At 40.9% G+C, this 23057-nt stretch overlaps 2 protein-coding genes across 2 annotated transcripts in view; both read right to left on the bottom strand.

Moving 5' to 3' along the window:
* Nucleotides 1–4293, bottom strand: part of LOC119476222 (CXADR-like membrane protein) — a 38477-nt gene extending 34184 nt beyond the window's left edge. The window contains exon 1 of the mRNA XM_037749562.1: nucleotides 3935–4293. Coding sequence (XP_037605490.1) covers nucleotides 3935–3980 — 46 coding nt within the window. The 5' untranslated portion in view covers nucleotides 3981–4293. The remainder of the gene's footprint in view (nucleotides 1–3934) is intronic.
* A 3279-nt stretch (nucleotides 4294–7572) lies between these two features.
* cfap58 (cilia and flagella associated protein 58) lies at nucleotides 7573–18718 on the bottom strand. Its single transcript, XM_037749499.1, has 18 exons — nucleotides 18620–18718; nucleotides 15994–16263; nucleotides 15632–15780; nucleotides 15383–15533; nucleotides 14795–14989; nucleotides 14450–14587; nucleotides 13585–13744; nucleotides 13124–13206; nucleotides 12744–12935; nucleotides 12438–12599; nucleotides 12042–12188; nucleotides 11712–11852; nucleotides 9814–10037; nucleotides 9375–9483; nucleotides 9067–9171; nucleotides 8656–8775; nucleotides 8094–8218; nucleotides 7573–7954 (listed from the first exon to the last, which is right to left on the bottom strand). The coding sequence occupies exons 1-18, from the start codon at nucleotides 18623–18625 to the stop codon at nucleotides 7843–7845; spliced, it is 2589 nt and encodes an 862-aa protein (XP_037605427.1). The 5' UTR covers nucleotides 18626–18718; the 3' UTR covers nucleotides 7573–7842.
* Nucleotides 18719–23057: the final 4339 nt, after the last annotated feature.

The following is a 23057-nucleotide window of genomic DNA, read 5'->3' as shown; positions in this document are numbered from 1 at the left end:
TGATATGGTTTATTTGAGTCTTGAGATTTATAGTCTTGCATCCTGAAGGGGTTTATTTCACAACAATGACCCACTGGCTGTACATTATCCCACTTATTACACAGCTACTTATTTAAGAAATCAATAATTTGCCACAAAAACGGTCTGCCAGAGTCCGACAGAGCGAGGAAAAAGTAAAACTATGAATCTCTTCCTCAGTATTTATACTTCAACACACTAGTCTGCTTACATATACAGTATACCTCCTCACATTCTCACCTACTGCATCCATGAATGTATACTTACACCCAGCAGCACCTCACCAGGCACCCTGCACACCCAACAGAGCTGCCACTCCTATTTTTGGGGTGTGGAAACCATTAGTACCAACCATGTCATACTAGCTTGTCACTAGAGACTAAATAACGCTCCAAACTTGACCTCTGACCTCCAGATATGTGAATGTAAATGGGTTCTATGGGTACCCACGAGTCTCCCCTTTACAGACTACAAGACCCATGTTTGCAAGTTTCAGTAAGATGTGTAAACAACATTTTTTTTCTCTACAAAGCAAGACAAACAAATTCATATAATGACTCATAATAATAAACATTTCTTCAAATCCTAGGTGATGACATAATGTTGTGAAAAAGATATTACAAAGAAACATTCAGTTATATGCATCAATGATAATGAAAATGTACACGGGAAATGTTTACCCATGTTGTGCATTAAAAGGTTTTGAATAAGTCGCGCATCAAATGGTTAAACGTGTTTGTGTTCATAGTGTCTTGTGAGTGTGACACGACGTGTGACAGTGCTCTGCTCTGACTAACTTAAAGTGTCTGATGTGACGGGCACCGAGCGAGATGCTGGCAAGCATGCAGCAAGACCCAAGGTGTATTCTGGACTGATATAAAGAAGAGATGGCATGTGCATCAGAGAGAGAGAGAGAGAGAGGAGGAGGGGGTGAAGTCCGAGTCTCTCATCCCAAAGAACAACAACAAATCTAGCTATCTACCTATCTGAGTCTCTTGACTGTCAAAGTCACCTATAAGACACACAGCAGAAGCGGAGAGAGAAAGACGAGGAGAAAAAAGAGAGGGATGAAGGGTAGACGAGGGACGGCGGCTGCCAGAGATTTGAGGCCAGAGCCCTGCGAGATGTCACATCCTAACCTCTGGCACTGGAGACTTCTGTCATCTCCACACTTGACAGATCCTTTGGCCTGCCGCTGGTGATCTCCTCTATATATATAAAGACAAGGGGACAGATACGACTTCACTCTTTTCTTTGTGCGATCAACTCGGTGCGGTGCACGTCAGGTGACAGTGCTGATCTTTGAGGATCTGTGAAATTTCTCTGTACTGGAGGCACAAAAAAATGAATATCATAAAGGTCACATAAAACTAAAAATACAGTGTGAACCGAAAAGCAACCGGGTGAAGAAGACGCATCCCAGGAAATAGCTGGAGAAGTATACGTCCAGCCCAAAGGACACATGAGCCTCATTTTCTCATCATCCCCTTGGCACATAAATCACCTGATAGTCATTCATTAAGTAGTTTAGATCTACTTAGTTTAGACCTGTAAAAGGTCTTTTAATTGTCTGATACTGCGAGGACACCTTCATTTTCAAGGTCACAAGAACCGTCAGTTGTTGGATGATGATAGCTTTCAGCGCAGCATGCCGTGGACATCTTCAGGGTGTGAGCTATACTTAAATCCTGAGGTGATGTCAGCACAGCACAGGATGCAGACCGTCCTCAAACATGTTGTCAGTTCATGAATATGTAGAGCTTAGCGGCTTCACTCTGCAGAGAAAATACAACTGTTTTCATTAAGAGCTAATTGTGGCTCCATCAGATTTATTCAGCTGCATTTAATTTGTGGCAAAATCAAGGACGAGTGTTCATCTGCAGAATTAAGGGAGGCTGCGCCATGAGGTAGAATGTGCTGTTTTTGCCATGGCCCGTCGAACCTCCATCCCATAATGCAACTAATGAAAGCTCCCATCACCCCATGGACAACTGGACTAATTGTAATGTCATGGCCCTGCGCTGTGTGCGACGGCTGAGCGCGGGGCTGCGATGTGCTCACACGTGTCTGATGCATGCTTACTAACACACACACACACACACACACACAGGCAAAGGAAAACAACAACGTGCATTTCACAATGGATCTACTCATGATGTGCTTTCACAACAAAGTAAACAAGTAAACTTTGTAGAGCTGAAGAAAAGAATATCCAAATTTAAATGTTTAAAAGCAAATTTATGTATATATTTATTATTGGAAATCAATTAACACAAAATAATGAAAAATATTGTCCAGAAACTCTCACAGGTACTGCATTCAGCATAAAACAATATGCTCCAATCATAACATGGCAAACTGCAGGCCAACAGGCAACAACAGCTGTCAGTGTGTCAGTGTGCTGACTTGACTATGACTTGCCCCAAACTGCATGTTATTAAAAGAGGAGACTCGTCGGTACCCATAGAACCCATTTACATTCACACATCTGGAGGTCAGAGGTCAAGGGACCCCTTTGAAAAAGTCCATGACAGTTTTTCCATCGCCAAAATGTAGCGAAAGTTTGGAGCGTTATTTAACCTCCTTCATGACAAGCTAGTATGACTAAGCCCACTACAACCTCCAATAGAGCGAATAGCGTTAAAGTAATTAGTGGCGTTAAAACGAATATGTGTTAACGCGGTTATTATATTTTTTTACTAAATCTAACCCAGAGGTCAAAAAGTATAAGTGTTGTAAACTTTGTAGAGCTGAAGAAAAAACATATAAAGAGATTTCTATTTCCTTTGCACCAAACAAAAAAAAGATGTACTGTATATGTACCGTATAATGACATATACTGTAAGACTATAGGTAAGCACAGCAGAGCACAGCCAATAGGAACGCTCTCTCAATGCAATGACCTCTGATTGGTCAAAGTCTCCCGTCACGGCTAGATTTTCCAACACTTGAATTACAATATGCTGAAAGGTTATTATGTAATTTTTGCCCAATGATGCCAAAAATATATACTGCTTACTGACACTTTAATCGATAAAATATCACATAAAATCACCACTTTATATCTTTGTGTTTACCAGACATGTGCTCAGAAGTTTCTTGGAAATAAGTCATTCTGCATAAAAAGGCATAAAAAAAAAAAAAAAATGACTAAATGACTCAACTAAAGAAATCTCAGTCGAATAAAACCAAAACGACTGATTATATAGTGACTAATCGACCAAGATGAGGCTGCCCTTAATCAGGCTACCTTATAGTGGTATGAATAACAAATGGTATGGATTCATGCCAGTACTGCAATATTTCCTTCATCACATTTCACACCTCTGAAGCTGCTTTCCATAAACTCTAACAAGGACTAGAGTGCCTGTATACTTTGTTGCTATACCAACTCATATTATACAATGTGCGTCCGAAAATTTTAAATCTGTCTGAGACTGCACACACACACACACACACGTGCACGCACACGCACACACACACACACACACACCTCTCATATTAGTCTCCAGCATCAACTCAGTGATCACAACCGCAGCCATCGAACTTAGTTTCTTGGAAATAAGTTATCTGCATGAAAAGGCATAAAAAAAAAATGACTAAATGACTTTATGAAATCTCAGTCGACTAAAACCAAAACGACCGATTATATAGTGACTAATCGACCAAGAGGAGGCTGCCCTTAATCAGGCTATACCTTATAGTGGTATGAATAACAAATGGTATGGATTCATGCCAGTACTGCAAGATTTCCTCCATCACATTTCACACCTCTGAAGCTGCTTTCCATAAACTCTAACACACACACACACACAAACACACACTCACGCGCACACACACACTCACACCTCTCATATTAGTCTCCAGCATCAACTCAGTGATCACAACTGCAGCAGCGAACGTGCATCGAACTTACCCAAGAACAGTGTTTGGAGAGGAGCAGCAGGCATCCCTGCATCCATCCAGCAAGGACAAAATCCCAGCGAGAGAGGAGGAGGAGGAGGAGGAGGAGGAGGAGAGACTATCTAGAGACTGTCTCAGTGACTGACTGGCTGGACTCCACAGTAACTACAGTGTGACCTGAAGGAGGAGTGAAGAAGAAGAGTACCGCATGTCTCCAGCAGCAGCAGCAGCATCCAACAACATCAGCATCGTGCAACATGCAGCAGCAGCAGCATCCATCCTCTCCTCTCCTCTTGCTCCACTACACCGATCAGCAGCTTCTCCTTGAGCTCACCCTCAGCTCATGTGCAGCCTCTCTCTCTCTCTCTCTCTGTCCGTCCGTCCTGCCCACTGACTGCATGGAGATCAGAAGAGGAGGTGCAACCTAAAGTGTTCCTGCAGCAGCAGCTGGTGAAATGGGGACCTCTACAGTTGATACAGGGCGTTTTCCTCTCTATACCTCTATTACATGATAAAGTACTACTGCTGGAAGGCATCCTCCTGTGGGACAACCATGAGGACACTGTACAGCCACTGATTTTATTATGTTTCTATAGTATGATGTGATTATAAGACAGTATATATATATATTGGACATTTTTTGCATTGCAGACTTCTGGAATATATTGTGATATGAAGCTGACACATTAAATCCAAACCCAGTACCACTCTGAATGGGATATCACACTCATAACAGTCAGTGTGATTTTGTGTAATTCACTGCATTGACTGCACCTGTTCACTTGTGAAAATAAACACATTAAACTAAGGTAGAGTAACGCTAACTACACTTAACTAGCTAACTAACTAAGAAAGACAAACTGACAGATAAACACATTTATCAGTTTGCTGCTGCTCGGAAACAAACCAACCTGAGTCTGCCTGCAGCGTGGAGGATGACCTTTGACCTGCAGCTTCTACTAAAGTCATATTCACATTTTACTAACAACTTTCTTTTTATTAAAGGGACTGTTTGTAACTTTGTAAGCGTATAAATGTAGCGAGTCGGGACACATGCGCGCTCGCATATGCGCGTTCGCGTGTGGCCGCTGCCTCTCCTCCTCTTCCTGCTCGCCTTCACTCAGACAGAGCGTGCATTCTCGCTCAGCTCGCTCCACCTCCAGACGCTCACGCCACACTGCAGAAGAGTTAGTTTAGCTCTGAGAATATCTAGTGAATGTTCAGTGTCTGTTAATGCTGCAGCTCCTCCAGACCGACAGAGGTTTCCCGTGTCTTGTGAAGTGACGGAGCTCCTCAACGAGTTACATTATCGTCTCGTTACCGACCAGGTGCCGGTGTCTCCCTGCTCCCTCCGGGAAGAGAGCAGGAAGACTCGCTGCAGAGCCCCGCTGCCTCAGCCTCTTCATGTTCATGGAGAGCCCTTCGTCTGGTCAGCTAACATTACTGCCAAGCAGCTGCAATACAGAGTGATATTGTGGTTTTAGCTGACGTGTGTCGCCTCACTGTTTTAGCGATGCTTGTTCAGGTATATTAAAAGCGAGCAAGCGCGAGCCCGACGCTGACTTTCGTTGATTTCACAGCCACAGGTGTCGCTGTTAACAAGCATTTCTGAAAGTTACAAATAGTCCCTTTAACTTTGAGCACAAAATTAAGTTATTTGTCCAAAAAAAAAAAAAAATTGTCAAACAGTGTGGCTGATCAACTTAGTCAGGAAATGACTCAAATAAATATTTAATCTTTACAGAGCAAGCAGAGCGTCACCAGAGGAGATAGAAAGTCTGCTGATATCTCTGGGTCATAGATTTAAGACAGACCTTCACTTCAAAGGACTCCAAATACACATATCATGGCTTTATTTCAGTTTTACTTAGGTCCCCAAAAATCAGGTGTCTGTGCATAGAAGAGCCAGTTCTTACACCGTCCATCTTATGTACATGTAAGCATTCTAATTAAAGTAGCGGGTCAGCACTTTAAACTCATCTTCATGGTTTCGTTACAATTCAATACAGAGATCTTTGTGTTCCTGATCTACTATCAGTCTTGAAGCGATATTTATTACCATGCCTCAACGCTGACTCTTTTCTCACAGCAAATAACAAAGACAAAAAGGCATCTACATGATCAAATGTGTGTTGACTATGAAAATCCTCCTGAAATAGCAGAGAGCGGAACAAAGACAGGCTCATTAAAAATGTATCAAGGGTACAGCAGCCCCTGTGTTTCTCCTTGCTCAGGGATTCTGAGCCGGCCTGAGAACATTATCATCACATCCAACGATGCCTTTCATTCTCCACTTCATTTCCACTATTGTTTCTAACTGCTTTAACAATGCATTGCTTTCATGGGTTGATGTGCGTTAAAGCACCAGGATAGAAAGAGCAGTGATTTTATCCCAGATACTGCGTCGACTTCCTCGTCTGTTTGGTGCTGTGTGTGCTGTAGGCGTCAGTTGACACACACACAATGACGTGTAGGTCAGTGATGAGTGTGTTTCACTTTAGATAATCTCTAGAAATCATCCAAAAGCAGCCTCATCCTCTCAAGGTAGTGTTGCTGTCTCATAGGCTATAAAATCATAAGCAATAAAATGTGCAGACGACAGGTATCGGACCCAAATGAAATGTTGGGAGTCACTGAGAGAGGACACTGAATATAAATGCAATTTAAACCCAGAGCCAACTGAAGGTGTTGACTCTCTGCAGACACACAACCAACTGAGCAGCCAACCTGCTGATAGAGCCTCCCAGCCAGGCTGATTATCAGCAGCTGAGGCTGATCACAGGTGCCACCAATGACTCCTGATGAGCAAGGCTCAGAGAAACCTGCAGCCCAGATCTGTCATGATCCCTCTGATCATCATCGTCAAATCACAAGTTATGAATTGAAGATTTAGTTGTGTGCTGGAACCATTTCTCTCCAGGAAAGTTGTCTCCCTGTTTCCTCTGTCTTTATGCTGAGCTAGGGATGTTAATAATTAACTGTTTAACCGTTAACCGACATTAAGCATTTTAACCGATTAACGCTATCGGTTCAAACGGTTACAACATTTTTTAATAATTAATTAAAAAGCTGAGAAAAACTCGTCACTTGAAGGGGAAAAGCTGGTCCACCTTCAGAGCCCACCTGAGTGGCGGAGCCGGTGTTACAGATACAGCCGGTCGTAAACTCGCTGAAGTTACGCTGCGCTGACAGATCGTATGTGTGTGACTACAGCGGGCACGGAGCCACCGGCAACACTAGCAGCTGCTAATGTAGCACAAACACTCACACCGTTTGTTGGACAATCACTATCATTGATCTGGACAGAGTGTCGTTACGCCGGGCAGACACACAGCGGATAACCTGCTAAACTGAACTAAATGTGCGGTGGAGACTTTTACTGGGAAAGTGGCTGCCTGCTAAATTAACGCTCCTGAACGGTGAACTGGGTTCTTGTCTGTTGTGCTCACACACTGCAGCTGGCGCACCGCTGCATGCGAGGCACAAATCTTGTCGGTTAACGGTTAATAATTGGTTAACGAGGGACGGCTATCTGTTAAGAATTTTTTTTTAAATTAGCATCCCTATGCTGAGCTATAGTCCACTTGCCACAACAGCTACCCACACCCAGTTTCATTCTATAAATATGTCAAAACACAACTTCCTATCAAATATGTTAGCTCAGCATAAGTCCATTTTATTATGCATTGATCCTTTGTTTTAAGGGCTGCATGGCCAGAGGAGTTGGGGGTGGTAGATAACACTCAGAGTGAATTATAGGGTTCTGTCACGGACCGGTCCATTTGCTCCCTTGTTGAATCTCTGCAGGCATTTCTTGTCCCAGAGATCAAAGTTCTCTGGAAATTAGATTTGCACTCATCACTATTTATTACAACGTAAAAGATGTCAGATGGCTCCTAAAATATTCCCTTAAAAAGGCCGTTATCTTCTCACAGGGTGGTCAGTCCTGAAGCCTCCTCCGGTGAAGTGGGGTTTGCCGCTCAGCTGAGGCAGCGGTTCAATCTGCTCCACCTTGGTCTTGGTCCTCTGCTCTCTGATGAGACACACAGAGCTCCAGGACATCAGAGAGTGAACAAAGTTATCAACAAAATGCTACATGTTCCCATAAAATAAACTACATTTTGGCACAAATCAATAGCGCTCTGTGATCAAATGTCTGAGATCAACCTCACCCGTGAAGCTTTTTCTGGCTGAGGTACTTCTTCTTGATGTTTGCTAGCTCATCGGCTAATCTTTGATTCTCACTTTTGTACTCGTTCATCTTCGAGTCGAGCATCCTCAGCTCTGCTATCAACACCTGTGGAATCACAGAAAAGAAAAATCATTTTGTCATAGAACATAGAGAAGCAAACGGGAACCGTGTTTTACCTGTTCTAATATATAGTATATAATAGTATCAACTCACAGGTACTTATATTAAAGTGTATCGGAAAACAAATCAACACAGATATGGTGACGTTTGGCACATAACTTGATCGACATAATTAAAATCATTTCATGAAAAGCCCTCATCAGATCAGGAACATATTGAGGCTTACATTCTGAAGGCCTCCGTTGAACAAAACTTTAATGGAATGATTATTTCTTAACAACCAAAATCTGATGGGGTCAAATACAAAAATAAGAAATTATGAAGGAGACAACAAGAAAAAAACAAACAAACATTAAACTAAAAAAACATAGATGAAGTGCTATATGCATGGCTAGCAAGAAAAGTGTGATGTGTGAGATGACCTTGAGCTCTTTTGTTCTCTCTCTGATGGTCCACTGGCAATGCTGGAGCTGCTCAGCTGCCTCTGGACCCGGCTGCCGGGCCATGATGCGCTTCAGCTCCACATACAGCTTCTCCTTTTCCTTGATGGGGGAATAGAAGAAAGGAAAATTCAACACATAAGAGAGAGAGAGAGAGAGTGAGCCTACATGCTATTCATTATGTCACAGTGTTTTTCTTGAAACTACTACCAAATTGTGACTAAGATATTGTCGAATCCTACACATAGTGGCTTTAAAAGACAGAATCACCGCAATATTGAATAAATATGTCATGCTTTCTTGACAGAGTTAAAGGATAACTTGGGTGACACATTTTTCACTCACGAGGATGAGACTAATTCATCCAAAGAGGCACTTGTGTGTAGTGTTTACCTGTAACAGGAGTTCATGTTCTTCAAGCTCTTGGGCCTTGGCGATCAGTCGTTTTTGTAAAGATTGCACCTTCTGGATGAGTCCGTACTTGCCGGGGTCACTGCCCTGAAGGGGAGAGTCATTTACAAGATATCAATGATCTTTTTCCTCTTTGAATGACGACATTTACTGTTCATGAAGTGTGTAAATGGTCTTTCAAAAGAATGAAAATGTTCATGTCAGTGTGAAGAGGAAAACAGATATAGGCTAACTGGGGTTGTAATGGCTTCAATAATCGAATCCACACAACTGTTAAACGAGTGCTTCACCTCCAGTCGTCTCCATCGGTGAATATTTATGGGCTTCAGCTGTTCCTCGAGGACGCTGTTCCTCGTCCTCTCTCTGAGCAGCTCCCTCTGCAGGTGGAACAGCTCTCGCCTGTGACACAACAACTCGGTGGTATTTCACTCAGTTCTCACACACAACATTATCTTAAAGCTTCAGTAGGCAGAATGTTTTTGGCATTAAAATAACCTTTCAGCATATTGTAATTCAAGTGTTCTGTCCACTACCACCTCTGACTCTGGATCCCTCTCCAATGTGCTTTATCTTTCTTTGAATCGTACGCTTCTACTCTAAATACTGCACCTCGTGGGTCACCTCATTCTTTTTCCATCCTGTCCTCCATCTCCAATCTTTTCTCTTAAAGCAACTCAACACAGACTTCATGTTCTCTTTCCACTGCTCATACCTTCCTCTCTCTTTTACCTCAGGTCCTCTGTGTTGGGTACAGCCTTGTCTAGGATGTTCTTCTTGCGCCGCAGACTCATGATCTCCAGCTTGAGCAGGCGGACGTCGTCCATCTGCTGGGTGTAGCGGAAGTCCCCCTTCTTCAGGATCGACTGCTGGATCCTGATCTTCTCGTAGAGCAGCGTGCGCTCATCGTTGCGGTGTACCAGCTGTTTGCCCAGGTTCTCCTGCTCTCTGATCACCTTGAGAGAAGTTTTGGCAACAAAGAATCAGATCAGTTCAAAGTCTCTGCTTGTCATGTTCTGTCCCTACTTCTCAGTGACGTGCACAGATATTTTTGGCTGGCAGGTGCTCAAGTGAAAAAAAAAAAAAGGGCACCCCTGTCATATTTATAAAAAATAAAGTTACGGAAGAACTGAGAGGCAAGTGATAAACAAGCTCTATTCTGATTTGACTTTTGTATGCACTCTGGTACATGGCTTAATCAATTGAAAAACTGTTGTTTATACTTTCCAGATTATGAATTGTGATGTAAAAATAAAGTATTGACATTTTGGACCAGAGCTTCAGCCAAATGAATCATCTGATTCAAGGTGCTGTTGTAGCATGTCTCTGTTCTGCCATAGGTGTGCTTTCATAACTAGGGTTACAATATCGTAACTTTCATTATGTAAGAAGGACTGTCTCACATTCACACACATTATAAGCTTCATATCAGTGGTACGTGGTTAGGTGTAAGTGTTATACGTTTGTGTGTGGCAAGCAGGAGAGATATGAATTGAAGCACAATATTTCGTTAGATAAAAAACATGTTCATCTCTGACAGCCTGGTGGAAATTTCACCAAATAATTAACACCACAGTCTCACCTAACAAGAACACTCCCATCTGGAACAATCCTGAATTTTTAATGAACAGGAAGCCACAAAATTTTCATCATGGATTAGTAAAGATATGACGCACCTCAAACACATCTTCCATAATATCACTCGGGTCTCATTTCGTTATTTGGTCCAGAAGTTTACGGCATTGGGGAAAATCACTTTTTAGAATTTCTTCAGATAAAATCCTCTATTCAGGCCAAAATCAACAATATGAAGGTGATGAAGGTAACACAGCTTATAGTCTAAGTATATAGTATATAAGTCTAATGCAGTGAGGGCCCAAGTGCAAATGTATGACGGAGTATAAGGGTCACATTGAGGGAAAAAAAATCTGATATTTTGAGAATAAAGTCATAATACTACGAGAAAAAAACTCGTAATATAATGAGAATAAAGTTGTAATGTTACGAGAATAAAGTCATAACTTTACGAGAAAAAAAAGAAAATAACATGTAAAATTATGACTTTATAATATTATGACTTTATTCTCATATTACCATGGCTTTTTTTCTCGTAAACCTATGACCTTATTCTCGTAATATTATGACTTTATTCTTGTAATATTATGACTTTATTCTCGAAATCTCCGATTTTTTTTTCTTTCCTCAATGTGGCCCTAATACTCCGTCGTACCGTCATACCACAGACCTACAACAATGATAAATAAAAATGAATTATACACAAAAAAAACAGTTATTCATTTCCACTCATTTCTTTAAAAATCCTCAGAGAGCCACTGGAGAGGGGCTAAAGAACTGCATGTTGCTCCGGAGCCGCAGGTTGCTGACCCCTGGTATAGTCAAACACTCACAAAACTTGGCGCAAACATCAAAACCTGTGATCAGATTTAGTTAATGGGTTTCTTCGCACATCATGCCAGGGACACCGCTGGGCCCCTGGCACTTTCATGCTCGGGTACTAAAAATGTCTTGCAATGAGGGCACTTATCTAATACAGTAAGAGACCACTACCTGGGGTCTTTATGTGGACACGCCAGCTCATTCTTCTTGTCTACCTCCTTCTCTTTCTTTACCTGTTCCAGTTGTTTCTTCCGTTGGACCTTCTTAGCATCAGCGTCTGCTATAAACTTCTCTAGTTTTTGCTGTTCTGCTTTCTGACTGTCGACACGCTGCTTTGTTTCTTCAAGATGGAGCTTTGTCAACTGCAGCTCCCCCTGCAGCAGGACACATAGAGAGGTGCACACATTAGATAGTATAAAAAGCCCTGGTAATGAAGGTAACCCTAAAAAATCCACTTCCATGGGCTCCACCCACTGTACCCATATAGTCCAGTAGAGGGCGACGTTGTGTGATGATGATGAGGAACTCAAAACCACACCCTATGATGGGGCAATCTGCAATACCTTGAGTGCCTCATTATCCTTCTCCAAACGCTTGTGTTCCTGCTGATCCTTAGCAAGGGCAAGTTCCTTCCCAGTGATCTCATCTCTCAGTCGGGTGACCTGGTTGTTCATGATCTTCATCTTCCTCTTCATCTCTGCAATCTCTTCCTGAGGCAGAGAAACAAACATCAGAAGGAGGGAAAGGAAGGAAGGGAAAGGAGAGTTATATGCAACAATATATTATATACATATATAGTAAACAACTGCAACCAGTGCTCAAAACGTTCATAGAAGTTGTGAGAAAGTTGCATAGCCTGTAATGCATACTTTGATATGTGGACAAGGGGAGCCACAGATCAAACCCTGTGATCAGTGGACAGCCGGCTCCACCTTCTGTGATCAGCTGTGCATTAGTACCTGACTCTCGATGAGGTTTTTGCTGTAGAGGTTCCTTTCGCACACAACAGACTCCATCAGGTTCTCTGCCTGTTTGAGCTTGCACTCTGCCTCAGTCACTTTCTTCCTCCAGTCAAATACCTCCGTCTCTTTTTCTTCAATGTCATCCATTTTTTGTTGCACCTGTGGAACGGAGGAAAGTTCCCCTTTAGACACACCAAGGTCTCCCCAACCTTGTGATAATAAATAGGTTAAAATCATTGCGTAATACTAAAATTAATCCAAATAATGAAAAGCAATGAGCTATAGCTCTTCTGCATAACCTGCCTTCTGCATGAGGTTGCTGGTCTCGTTGATGTAGCGGTCACGCTCTCTCTCCAGCTGATGGATGATCATGCGCTGCTTGTGGGCCTCCTGGCGGTGGCCGCTGATCTCGTGCTTCAAGGTCTTCTTTTCCTGCTGCAGGAGCTTCACGATGCTCAGCTGTTTCTCGGTTGACAACGCAGCTTTGATCATGTTCTATTGAATGGGATCATTACAAATGAATACAGGAGCGTGAGTAGATGATGAGGAAAACTGTAGATAACAGGGTAAATACACTGTGGGTCACTGCTGTTCTCCACTGTCCATGATGAACATTTAAAGGACATAACATGTCATCACACAATTACCTCTGTTTACAACCTAAGGTACTCTGCAATGCATACCTTATTTAAGATGTCTCTCTCTCGGACAAGCTCGTCTATGGCTTTCTTGTCAGTTTCAACTTGCTTTCGGGAAGATTCAAGATCTGTGGAGGGAAAGAAATAGGACAGTCTGTATTGATGGTCAAAGCCACTAGTTGTTGGATATTTTCATATGAACTACTTCTCTTTCATGAGTGCCATTCATTTTAAGTAATTTAGCGGGTGATACGTCAAGGTCAAGGTCAAGGTAACATTATTATCCCACATAGGGAAATCCAGGTGGTCAAGGTGCAAAACATAAAACATAGATATAAATACCAATATACAATATGCACTCAGCCTTACTCAGAATAAGGTCCTTACGCAACTGAGCAGCTGACATCTGGCCCCTGACAGCTTCTTGGCCCCCGGATCTTTCCAATCGATATTTACGCCACTGGTTCTATGTGTGTCTATGATAAAGCGCGGCGAGCTCCCCGTACCTTTCTCCAGACCAGCGATCTGAGCCTTCAGTGTCTCCCTCTGCACATCCACATCAGCTTTCTGATCTTCCATCTGGTGGTACTTCTTCTGGATGGTTTCTCTCATCTTTGTTTGTTTGGAAATCTCCTGACGCATCAGAGTCACCTCCTCTTCTCTCATCTGACAGACAGAATCACACAGAAGTAAGGAGGGGAAAAGATTTTGAAAAATGTTACAGTGTGTTAAGAGCTATAAGTCAAATGTGATCTTTCTCTCTGTCCACAACTGTCTCAAAGTACTCAAGACAAAAAATATTAAATGTCCCCTTTTTTAATGTCTTTCCCTTATGGGAGTACAAAACACAGTAGACCTGTTTCTGACTTGCTCGCCACATGATGTACTGTTGGAGCAGTGCCCCCTTGTGGTTCAATAGGACTGAATCATATCCATTACAGTAGATCTAAGTGCAATACTGAGATCAATGCTGGTCCCATGACTTCAATTTAGAGTTAAATAATTAGAGAGAAATATGGAAGGTAAATCGAGTAATGCTCACACAGCAGTACCTCTACTCTGACTGTGTCACTGCGTGCTGCACGTTATATAATACCACTTCCAGGACGGGCCAACTTCAGCTATATACTGTAATATGAGGATTGAGTAAATCTAGGTTTTCACTAAGCATGAATGATACTCTGTGTGCCAAACATGTACGGTATCATGGTGAGACATCTGCGTGCAGTATATCCAGAATGTTCTGTTACTTTACCAGAAACACTGATAACATACACAAACAATCAGGCATGTATGCGTTAACTTGAGAGGTAGAGGTGTGTCTCTGTTGCTCAGGTGTGTGTGTGTGTGTGTGTGTGTGTGTGTGTGTACCTTGAGCTCATTTGCGTTCTGATGATTCTCCAAGGAGAGTTGTTCTTTGACTGATGAGAGCTGCTCACTATCCTGCAGCAGCTTGTTGTTCTTCACATGCAGCTGCTCCAGATCCTTGGTGGTTCGCTCATTCGAGATCTGAAGATGGAGGTGTGGAAGGAAATTATGTTTACTATGTGTGCTTAACAGAATGTTATTAACCACACAATTACATGCATTGTTATGGTATCTATCTATCCGTCTATTTTTTGTATTTTATTTTTCCAACTAAGATGATAAATATTACAGCAGTTGGTTTCCTAAACAGTAAACCACATGGAGTACGCGTCCCACTCCGTTACACACCTTTAGCTCTTTCAGCTGCTGCTCCAGTCTCTGTTGCTCCTCTTTGGCCCGCTGGCCCTGCAGAGTCAAGGCTTTGATATCCCCCATCTTGGCCTCCTGGTCGACGAGGAGCTGCTTTACCTCCTTATCCAGCTTTTCCTTCAACCTCATCTCCCGTGAAATCTCGTTCTCTTGTACCTGGAGCTCCTGCTGGAGCTGGATTTAGAGACACACGGAGCGAGCAGCGACAAGTTGGCATCAGAGCTATAGGTTTCATTTTATTCTATTTGTGAGCATCCCCATTGGCTTCAGCAAAAGCAAAATTGTATCCCTCCTATATACAGTATGGTCATCTACATACTCATTGATGTTGGGAAAAACACTGCAAAACATAAGTAACGCAAGTACAAATCCCTCTACTTCTCCACATTATCTGAATTGCTGTTGCAAAATCTGCCGTAGTCAGGATAATCTTCCAATGAATAAAAGCCTCAGGGCAGAGTCTTGAGTCACGGAAACGTCTTAATGTCTCTACCACTGCTTTGGGAATGTGACATAATAAGAAGTGCATTAGGTCAGCCTGTCTGTAAGAATTCATCACTTATCTACCTGAGAGATATTCTGTGAGGCGCTATCTCGTTGGGCCTCGACCTCCTGCTGGGCTGCAGTGGCCTGGATTAGTTTCTTTCTCAGACCCTCCACGGTCGTCAACAGATCATCCCTCTCCTTGGTCAACACCTCCTGTATTACTAGCAGATCACTGAAAAAACAAACAGATTACAGTTGGTTCCATCCCTATATTATCCACACAATAAATGATTATGAGCATGTTGAGGGGAGGGGGGGCAAATGGCTCACTTCTGCTCTTCGTCCCTAGAGTAGCCAGATTGTTCTTCAGACATTTTCATTAGGTTGGTAACTTCTTCTTTTAAAGCCCTGATGGTCTCGCTGTCCCTCTTCTCTTTATCGTGAGAAGAATCGACTATTTTCCAAGCTTTGTCCAGCTCCTGAAGTGTAAGCAAAGCAAACCTTGTTGAGTTACTGGAATCTGAGGAGTCGATAATGATAAAACTTCACTCTAAATGATAGAATAAAATACACCCTTCTGTACCAAACACCACATAGCCTCCGTGTTTGAAATGATGCCAACACAGGGCTATAACCAAACAAATCAATAACACATGCATGAGAGGCGAGAACATGCAGCCGATATACTGTACCTGCTTTAGTGAAGTAACTGTTGTCTCGTCTTCCTTGGACAGTTTCAGGGCAGCTGAGACTTTAGTTGAGGTGGACACAACTTCTGCGTTCAGCTCCCTGCATTTGGACATTAGCCTCTTCTCATTCTCTTGGGACATCTTCAGCGCATGGATGAGCTTCTGGTACTCCATCCGGATCTTCTCCATGCTCTTGTCCCCGGCCAGCTCATCGAGGACCATGTGGAACTCCTCCAAGGACCCAAACATGTCCTCTCCTGCTGGTGTTGTCTCCTGGAAATACAGCAGAGCCACAGACTGAGAGTGAATGTGTGAATGAGAGCGAGCTGCTTAACAGGCTAGAACCGCTTCCAAGTCCAGTCCTAACGGATAAATAAGTCAGTCTTCAATCTTGTGCAGTGTAGTTTAATCAAAAAAATCACTTTACACATAAATGGTCTCTTCCTGATTGTACTCAACCCATAGAACCCATTTCCATCCGCATATCTTGAGGTCAGAGGTCAAGGGACCCCTTTGAAAATGGCCATGCCAGTTTTACCTCGCTAAAATGTAGCCCAACTTTGGAGCGTTATTTAGCCTACTTACCGACATTTTAGCATGACATGGTTGGTATCGATGGATTTCTTAGGTTTTTCTAGTTTCATATGATATCTGCTTGATGTAGATTCACTCTAGCCCCTAAAACTAAACCTGCTAGAGCCTCTGAAAGAAAGTAAAGTCGGTCGGGGGCCTGGGTCTCTTGGTCTCTTCCTGGTTATGCTACAACACTTAAAGGGACTATTTGTAGCTTTCAGAAATGCTTGTTAACAGCGACACCTGTGGCCGTGAAATCAACGAAAGTCAGCGTCGGGCTCGCGCTCGCTCGCTCTCAATATACCTGAACGAGCATCAAAACAGTGAGGCGACACACGTCAGCTAAAACCACAATATCACTCTATATTTCAGCTGCTTGGCAGTAATGTTAGCTGACCAGACGAAGGTCTCTCCATGAACATGATTTAGATCTGATCTTAGTGTTGGCTTTTCCTGCCTAAGTGCAGGCTGAGGCAGCGGGGCTCTGCAGCGTGTCTCCCTGCTCTCTCCGCCCGCAGCCGGAGAGAGCAGAGGAGACACCGGCACCCGGTCGGTAACGAGAAGACAACGTAAATCTCTGTAGAGCCCCGTCACTTCACAAGACACGGGAAACCTCTGTTGGTCTGGAGGAGCTGCAGCAGTTATTTCTGCACAAACGTCCCCTGTACATTCACGAGATATTCTCAGAGCTAAACTAACTCTTCTGCAGTGTGGAGTGAGCGCGCGTTCACGTCTAGAGGTGGAGCGAGCTGAGCTGTCTGAGTGAAGGCGAGCAGGCAGAGGAGGAGGGTACAGCGGCTACACGGGAACGCGCATATGCGAGCGCACATGTGTGCCGACCCGCTACATTTATACGCTTACAAAGTTACAAATAGTCCCTTTAAATATTCAATAACTTCACCGTTATAAAGAGTATTGCTATCATAGAGTTAGAATAGGAGTAGAACAGACATCCCCATTCAAATAAATATAGCAGGACGGTTTACCTTTACCATAGAGACCATTGTAGCCGGCGGACTTCCTATAAACTAAACCAATTGTAGTATAAACAGGAAAAGACCATTGACATGTGGAGAAAGTTTGTTAGCACTACAATTTATAACAGGGAAGTTATTGAATATTTTTCCCATTAAAAATTCACCAAAATTATATAAAATATAATCTTTAATATACAATTAAAAGATTATATAAAATATATTTTTTATTATACAATTACAAAATAATATAAAATGTAATTTTTCTATTTAATTTTTTTGTTACATTTAAAATAATTAATTTTTATAAAATCAAAAAATATATATATAATTTTTCTATTGAATTTTTTTTAAATTAAATTGTATATAATTCATTTTTATATAATTAAAACAATATGTAAAATATAATTTTTCAAAATAAGGGCTATAGTATAACCAGGAAGACACCATTTATGTGTAAAGTGATTTTTTTGATTAAACTACACTAAATAAGACTGAAGTGATTGAATATTCATCCCATTAAAAATTCACCAAAATTATATAAAATATAACTTTTATTATAAAATGAAAAAAAATATATATATAATTTTTCTATTGAATTTTTTTTAATTAAATTTTATATAATTAATTTTTATATAATTAAAAAAATATATAAAATATATTTTTTTTATTTAATTTTTCAAAATAAATGTTGTAGTGTATAATATAAGTGATTTTGGTATCACTAAGCTGTATAATAATGATGAATATTTTAGTAGCATCTCTTTTCTCTTGTGCTTTGTAGACGGTCCCTGACAGCTCGTCTCTCACATAGAGACAGATGTAATGTGTCCAGCTCAGAGGACTGAAGGCTCATTGTGATTATGATTATGATTGTTTACCTCACTACGGTTAGAAACAGCCCTCTCTTGTTCTAACAACGTTTTGTTTATCAGTTGTTGATCCTGGAAGTTTTAAATATCTCTCCAACTTTACACAACTGACTAAACTTCCACTTTTAGATGTCACATCAGCCAAGCTTAACCCGTATTTTGCAATAACTTGCAGTACGTTGAGAGAAAACCCTGATGAAGAGCACTTACCTCCATTATAAGAAGTGTAAAGTCGATATGTGTCCTCGCAGCAAGCTGTTGACATCGGTTACTAAGCAACCACAAATCTCGCGAGAAGATAAGCGGCTGGTCTGCGGGATTTCAGATTGTCACTGAAAGAGTAATAGTGATGGGAATTCCGACTCTTTTTAGTGAGATGGATCATTTGGCTCAGCTCACCAAGGAAGAGTCGGCTCTTTCGGCTCCCAAAAGGCTCTTCATTTTACCACTTCTGCCTTTTATAATTCAGACAAATTTAGCACTGTTTTGACCTATGATTATTATGTATGCACATATATCACTTAAATTATTAAATATAATTATACTAAACTTTATAATTTCTAGAATACCATAATTTTACATGCTGCTTCGTTTCCGACTGTCACTCATCTTGTCTGCTATTCGCGCACCACACTCCTCTCTATCTTTCTCTCCTCCTCTTCCTCCTGCTCTGTACCTGTAAACCGTCAGCGCGCCGCGCACACCCCGCCCCTCCCTGCTTGATGGTATAATCCTTGTCTGTCATCACCTGATTGGTCGCACGGATGTCATTAACACAACATTCAACAGTTTTGTTTGAATTGGTCAAATGGTGTTTGGTCCTCTGAGGTTAGATTACTTTAGTTACAAGTATAAACCAAAGCAGGGTGCAGGTCGTATCCATGTGGACCCTCCGACGTTTTATACTTTCTCGTTTCGGCTCGCAGCAGTTTGTTTTGGTTGACGGATACGGAACGGATATGGCATCACATTACTCAGACTACAACTTCCTTCTAGCTCCACATAGACTCAAATGAAGCAAATATATTGATTCTGGCATTAAAACATCTATTTCGTAAAAAAAACGCGACACAGGTGAATAATTATTTTTTTCCAAACCCCTACTGGGCACAAGACTCCTGTACAACACTCAAACTTATACAGTCAGTATACCACCAGGCTCTAAAGGTGCTTGACAGGATGCCAAACACCCATCATCACTGTTGCTGTCTAAGAAATCATAATTTACTGAAGTGACAACCTTAAAAGAGGTCCAGCAGCAGCAGCAGTAACAGCACCAGCAGCAGCAGCAGCATAGCCGAACATTAAAGCATGTAAACATGTTCCACCTGAAAATATGCATAACAGGTCCTCTTTAAATATAAAGTGGCCACTTTGCTCAATAACACGAAAAGTCATCTTAGAAAATTTAAACATTTTAATAAATAAAAACTGATGTAATATACACCATTATGAATATACAACTACAACAAGCATACCAATACATTTGAAATACAAAAAACTGACTGTTTTGCTTTAAAAGCTTCAATTTTAGGAAGAGTGGGAGTGAGCAGGAATTACAATAGCATTAAACATTCTTATTAGTGTTTGTGCCAACAAATATATAAAGCATCATGAGTACTAACTTCTCAGAGATGGTGAAAATAATAATAATAAAAAACAACGGAATAGTTACATATCTGAACTTAAGATTTTCATGAAGAGACATTTTGAGGTACTGAGTTGTCTACACCTTTAAACTAACAGTGAACACATCTCACGTGTTTATTGTTGTTTTCCACAAGGTCATGATAACAAAAAAAACATTAAAAATGTGTGTAACTCAAACCAGTTCTACGCATCTCAGGAAGACTGAACAATTAAGAGGAGACAACTTTAGTTTGTTCTTCTTCTGCTTGTATTGCATCATGTCAGCGTCATTTTACATCAACATAAAGTTTTTTTGTGTTTTAAACAGCATCTTTATAAGACAATATTTAAATGCAATATTTCTCCAGTCTTCAAACATGGTAACACTACAGGTCCCTTAAAGTAACAACCTCCATCTAGCGGTGGGTTTCGGAGTAGCTCAGTTGCAGAAGAACTAATGACTTGAAGGTGAGTGGAAGTCTTAATTTCACTCCCAGCGTCACCATGTTGATGCTGCTTATACTGTACAATAAAAGGGTGCCTGCAGGATGTGGGTGGGTAGTATGTTTACTTGACCTGATAGAAAAGACCAGAGAGGGATCTGAATGTCTAAGATGAATGTCAAAAGTCATGGTGAGCGTATATCTGTTCACTCAGCACCAAACACAATGTGTGGATACGATTTTGCAACCACCAATACATTAGACTTTTGAAGCGCTGTGAAGTTCAGACCAAAAATGAACAACGGTAAACTCATTCCCAATAAAAATCATCATGACATGTGTATTCAAATGTTAAATTTCCTTGCTTTAAAAATTTGCCACTCAAAATGTCTGATCTGTGTATTCCCTGAAACAACAACAGCTGTAAAAGTAAACCATCTAAAAACACGCGTGACCGAACCGGGTCAAACGGCAACCTACAGTACAGTACAGGATTGTGTAGCTACATTTTGTCTGAAGCAAGGAAATATAGAACTTAAAAAAAAGCACCAGAGATGTTTTTAAATAGCACCAGTTGTCAGAATGTATATGACATGTTTGTTGTTTTTTTTTGGCAATGTACAGCACTGAATTGAATGTCACCAATATCTGGAGTAACGTTTAGCAGCTGCTGCGATGCTCGACCTCCACTGTTGAGCAAAAGGCAACAGAACGTCCGCACCTGCTTCCGTTCATTCACTGAAAACAAAACCAAAAACAAACTTCTTATGTCAGTTCAAAGCAGCATCATGAAGCTCTGTGTCTGTTACAAACATACTGTAAATATACACTGTGAAACATTTGCACAGTTTGTGAATTGGATGATTATACATGTATAATATGCGTGTGCTCTGCTGTGATACAGATTGCAAAGGAGCACCATAGTAAGGGGGGAAAAAGATTCTCACAATTCTTTCATGCCAAAAATAAATGGTTTAAAAAGATGAACGTGTGACTGCAGAAGCCAGCCTGGAGAAACAAAACCAACAATAATAAAGTAGCAAGGAGCTAAATCACTGTCCCACGAAAGGACAAATGATGGTGAGATGATGGCCAACGAATAATTCAACAATTACATTTTGCTATTCACACCAAATTGCTATAATAACTAGTTTTCTGTATCCTTCTCCGAGAGTCTCTGTGTGATAGACAGTGAGATATACAGTACAGTGACAGACTGTCAGACATATTTCTCTACTTTGTGTAATTGCTACAGTATAGAGCAACAAATGGATATAAAAATAATAGAATATAGACTTATACATTCTTGAAAACAAGTACTGTCCCCAAATATAGATACTCATATAACCGTTTTGGTTCCATGACAATATGTTTATATCTATTTATATATATATATTTGTCTCTCTAATATTAAATTCTTTCTATCTCTAGCATTTAGAAGATTCCCATCACTCACATATAGATCTGTTATATCGTGTTATAATGTGTCACAGAAGCAGACCCTACACTACTCGGTTCCCACTCAGTCTTTTATAGAGTTGCATCATATTTTCTTCTACAAAAAATATATATGACATGGTAAGCTTATTTGAGATATTATTTACACAGTGTAACAAAAGTCTTTTTTTTTTATCTCAAATCTGTAATCCTCTTTTTTTGGACTAAAATTGATGCATTATAATCTCAATACTCTGTGTTGCTGTATCGATACACTGTTGGCAAGCATCTGCAGTGTTTTCCATTTAACAAAATTTTAAATGAGCTTGGCTCGAGTTTAGTTCAGATCAAGGTATACAGTATTATGCCTCAGTGCATCTTTCCTGCCAGTAAAAGATGATAGAAGAGTCTTTTAAAGTCTGACAATCAGTCATTTATTGTTACTGGCTTGTGAGCTATTATTTAATTTGAAAGCCAGAGTAATGTCTTGTGATTTATTACATTGCAAAATAGCTAAATATGTCTATTTATTTACAGAAATAGTGATATGATTAAACCCAGTATCGCAACACACGGTGCTCGTTCGGGCTCAAAAATCTTTTTTTGAGGATATAATATATGGCAGTTTATCAGATGCAGTGAGCTCAGAGAGGTGCATTTCAAGAGCAATTAAATATGATTACAATATGGTTGCAACAAAAACTTTCGCGGCATGTGTTAGCACCAGAGATCCTCCACTCTCTGATAAAGTCTCTCTTAATGCATCTTATAATATGTAAAAGCAGAGCGTAATGTCTCTTCATCTCAAGAGTCAAGAGTGATACAGTACTGAGATTTTCTTAACAAATTCTCTTTTAATGATAAAAATGTGTGATGTTTTTTTTTTTTTCTTTAGACACCATAAACACAACAGTTTGTCAGCTATTTCAGAGTATTGTACAGTAGCATCAACTGCAAACCATCACCAGTACCTCAGAATGTGTAGCACTACTCGGGGGGCTAGTATGACAAAGTTACAGTAAATATATGTGACTGAGAGTTTCCCTCATCATGGTACATCATCGGTGATAATTCTAAGCTGTATTTCACGACACAAGTCAGACTGCAAGTTCACAACTGGAGCATCACAACTGACTTGT

The sequence above is a fragment of the Sebastes umbrosus genome, chromosome 17 (assembly GCF_015220745.1).
Source record: "Sebastes umbrosus isolate fSebUmb1 chromosome 17, fSebUmb1.pri, whole genome shotgun sequence".
Taxonomy (NCBI): domain Eukaryota; kingdom Metazoa; phylum Chordata; class Actinopteri; order Perciformes; family Sebastidae; genus Sebastes; species Sebastes umbrosus.
Note: the sequence above shows the minus strand (reverse complement) of the source record. Positions and strands in the feature narration are given on the sequence as shown.

Excerpts from the sequence above, each read along its gene's own strand:
- cfap58 (XM_037749499.1), bottom strand. Across the intron at positions 15,534-15,631 it reads TCTAGGGACGAAGAGCAGAA|TGATCTGCTAGTAATACAGG; the intron begins GTGAGCCATTTG and ends TTGTTTTTTCAG. Across the intron at positions 10,038-11,711 it reads GGAAGAAACAACTGGAACAG|GTGATCAGAGAGCAGGAGAA; the intron begins GTAAAGAAAGAG and ends ACTTCTCTCAAG.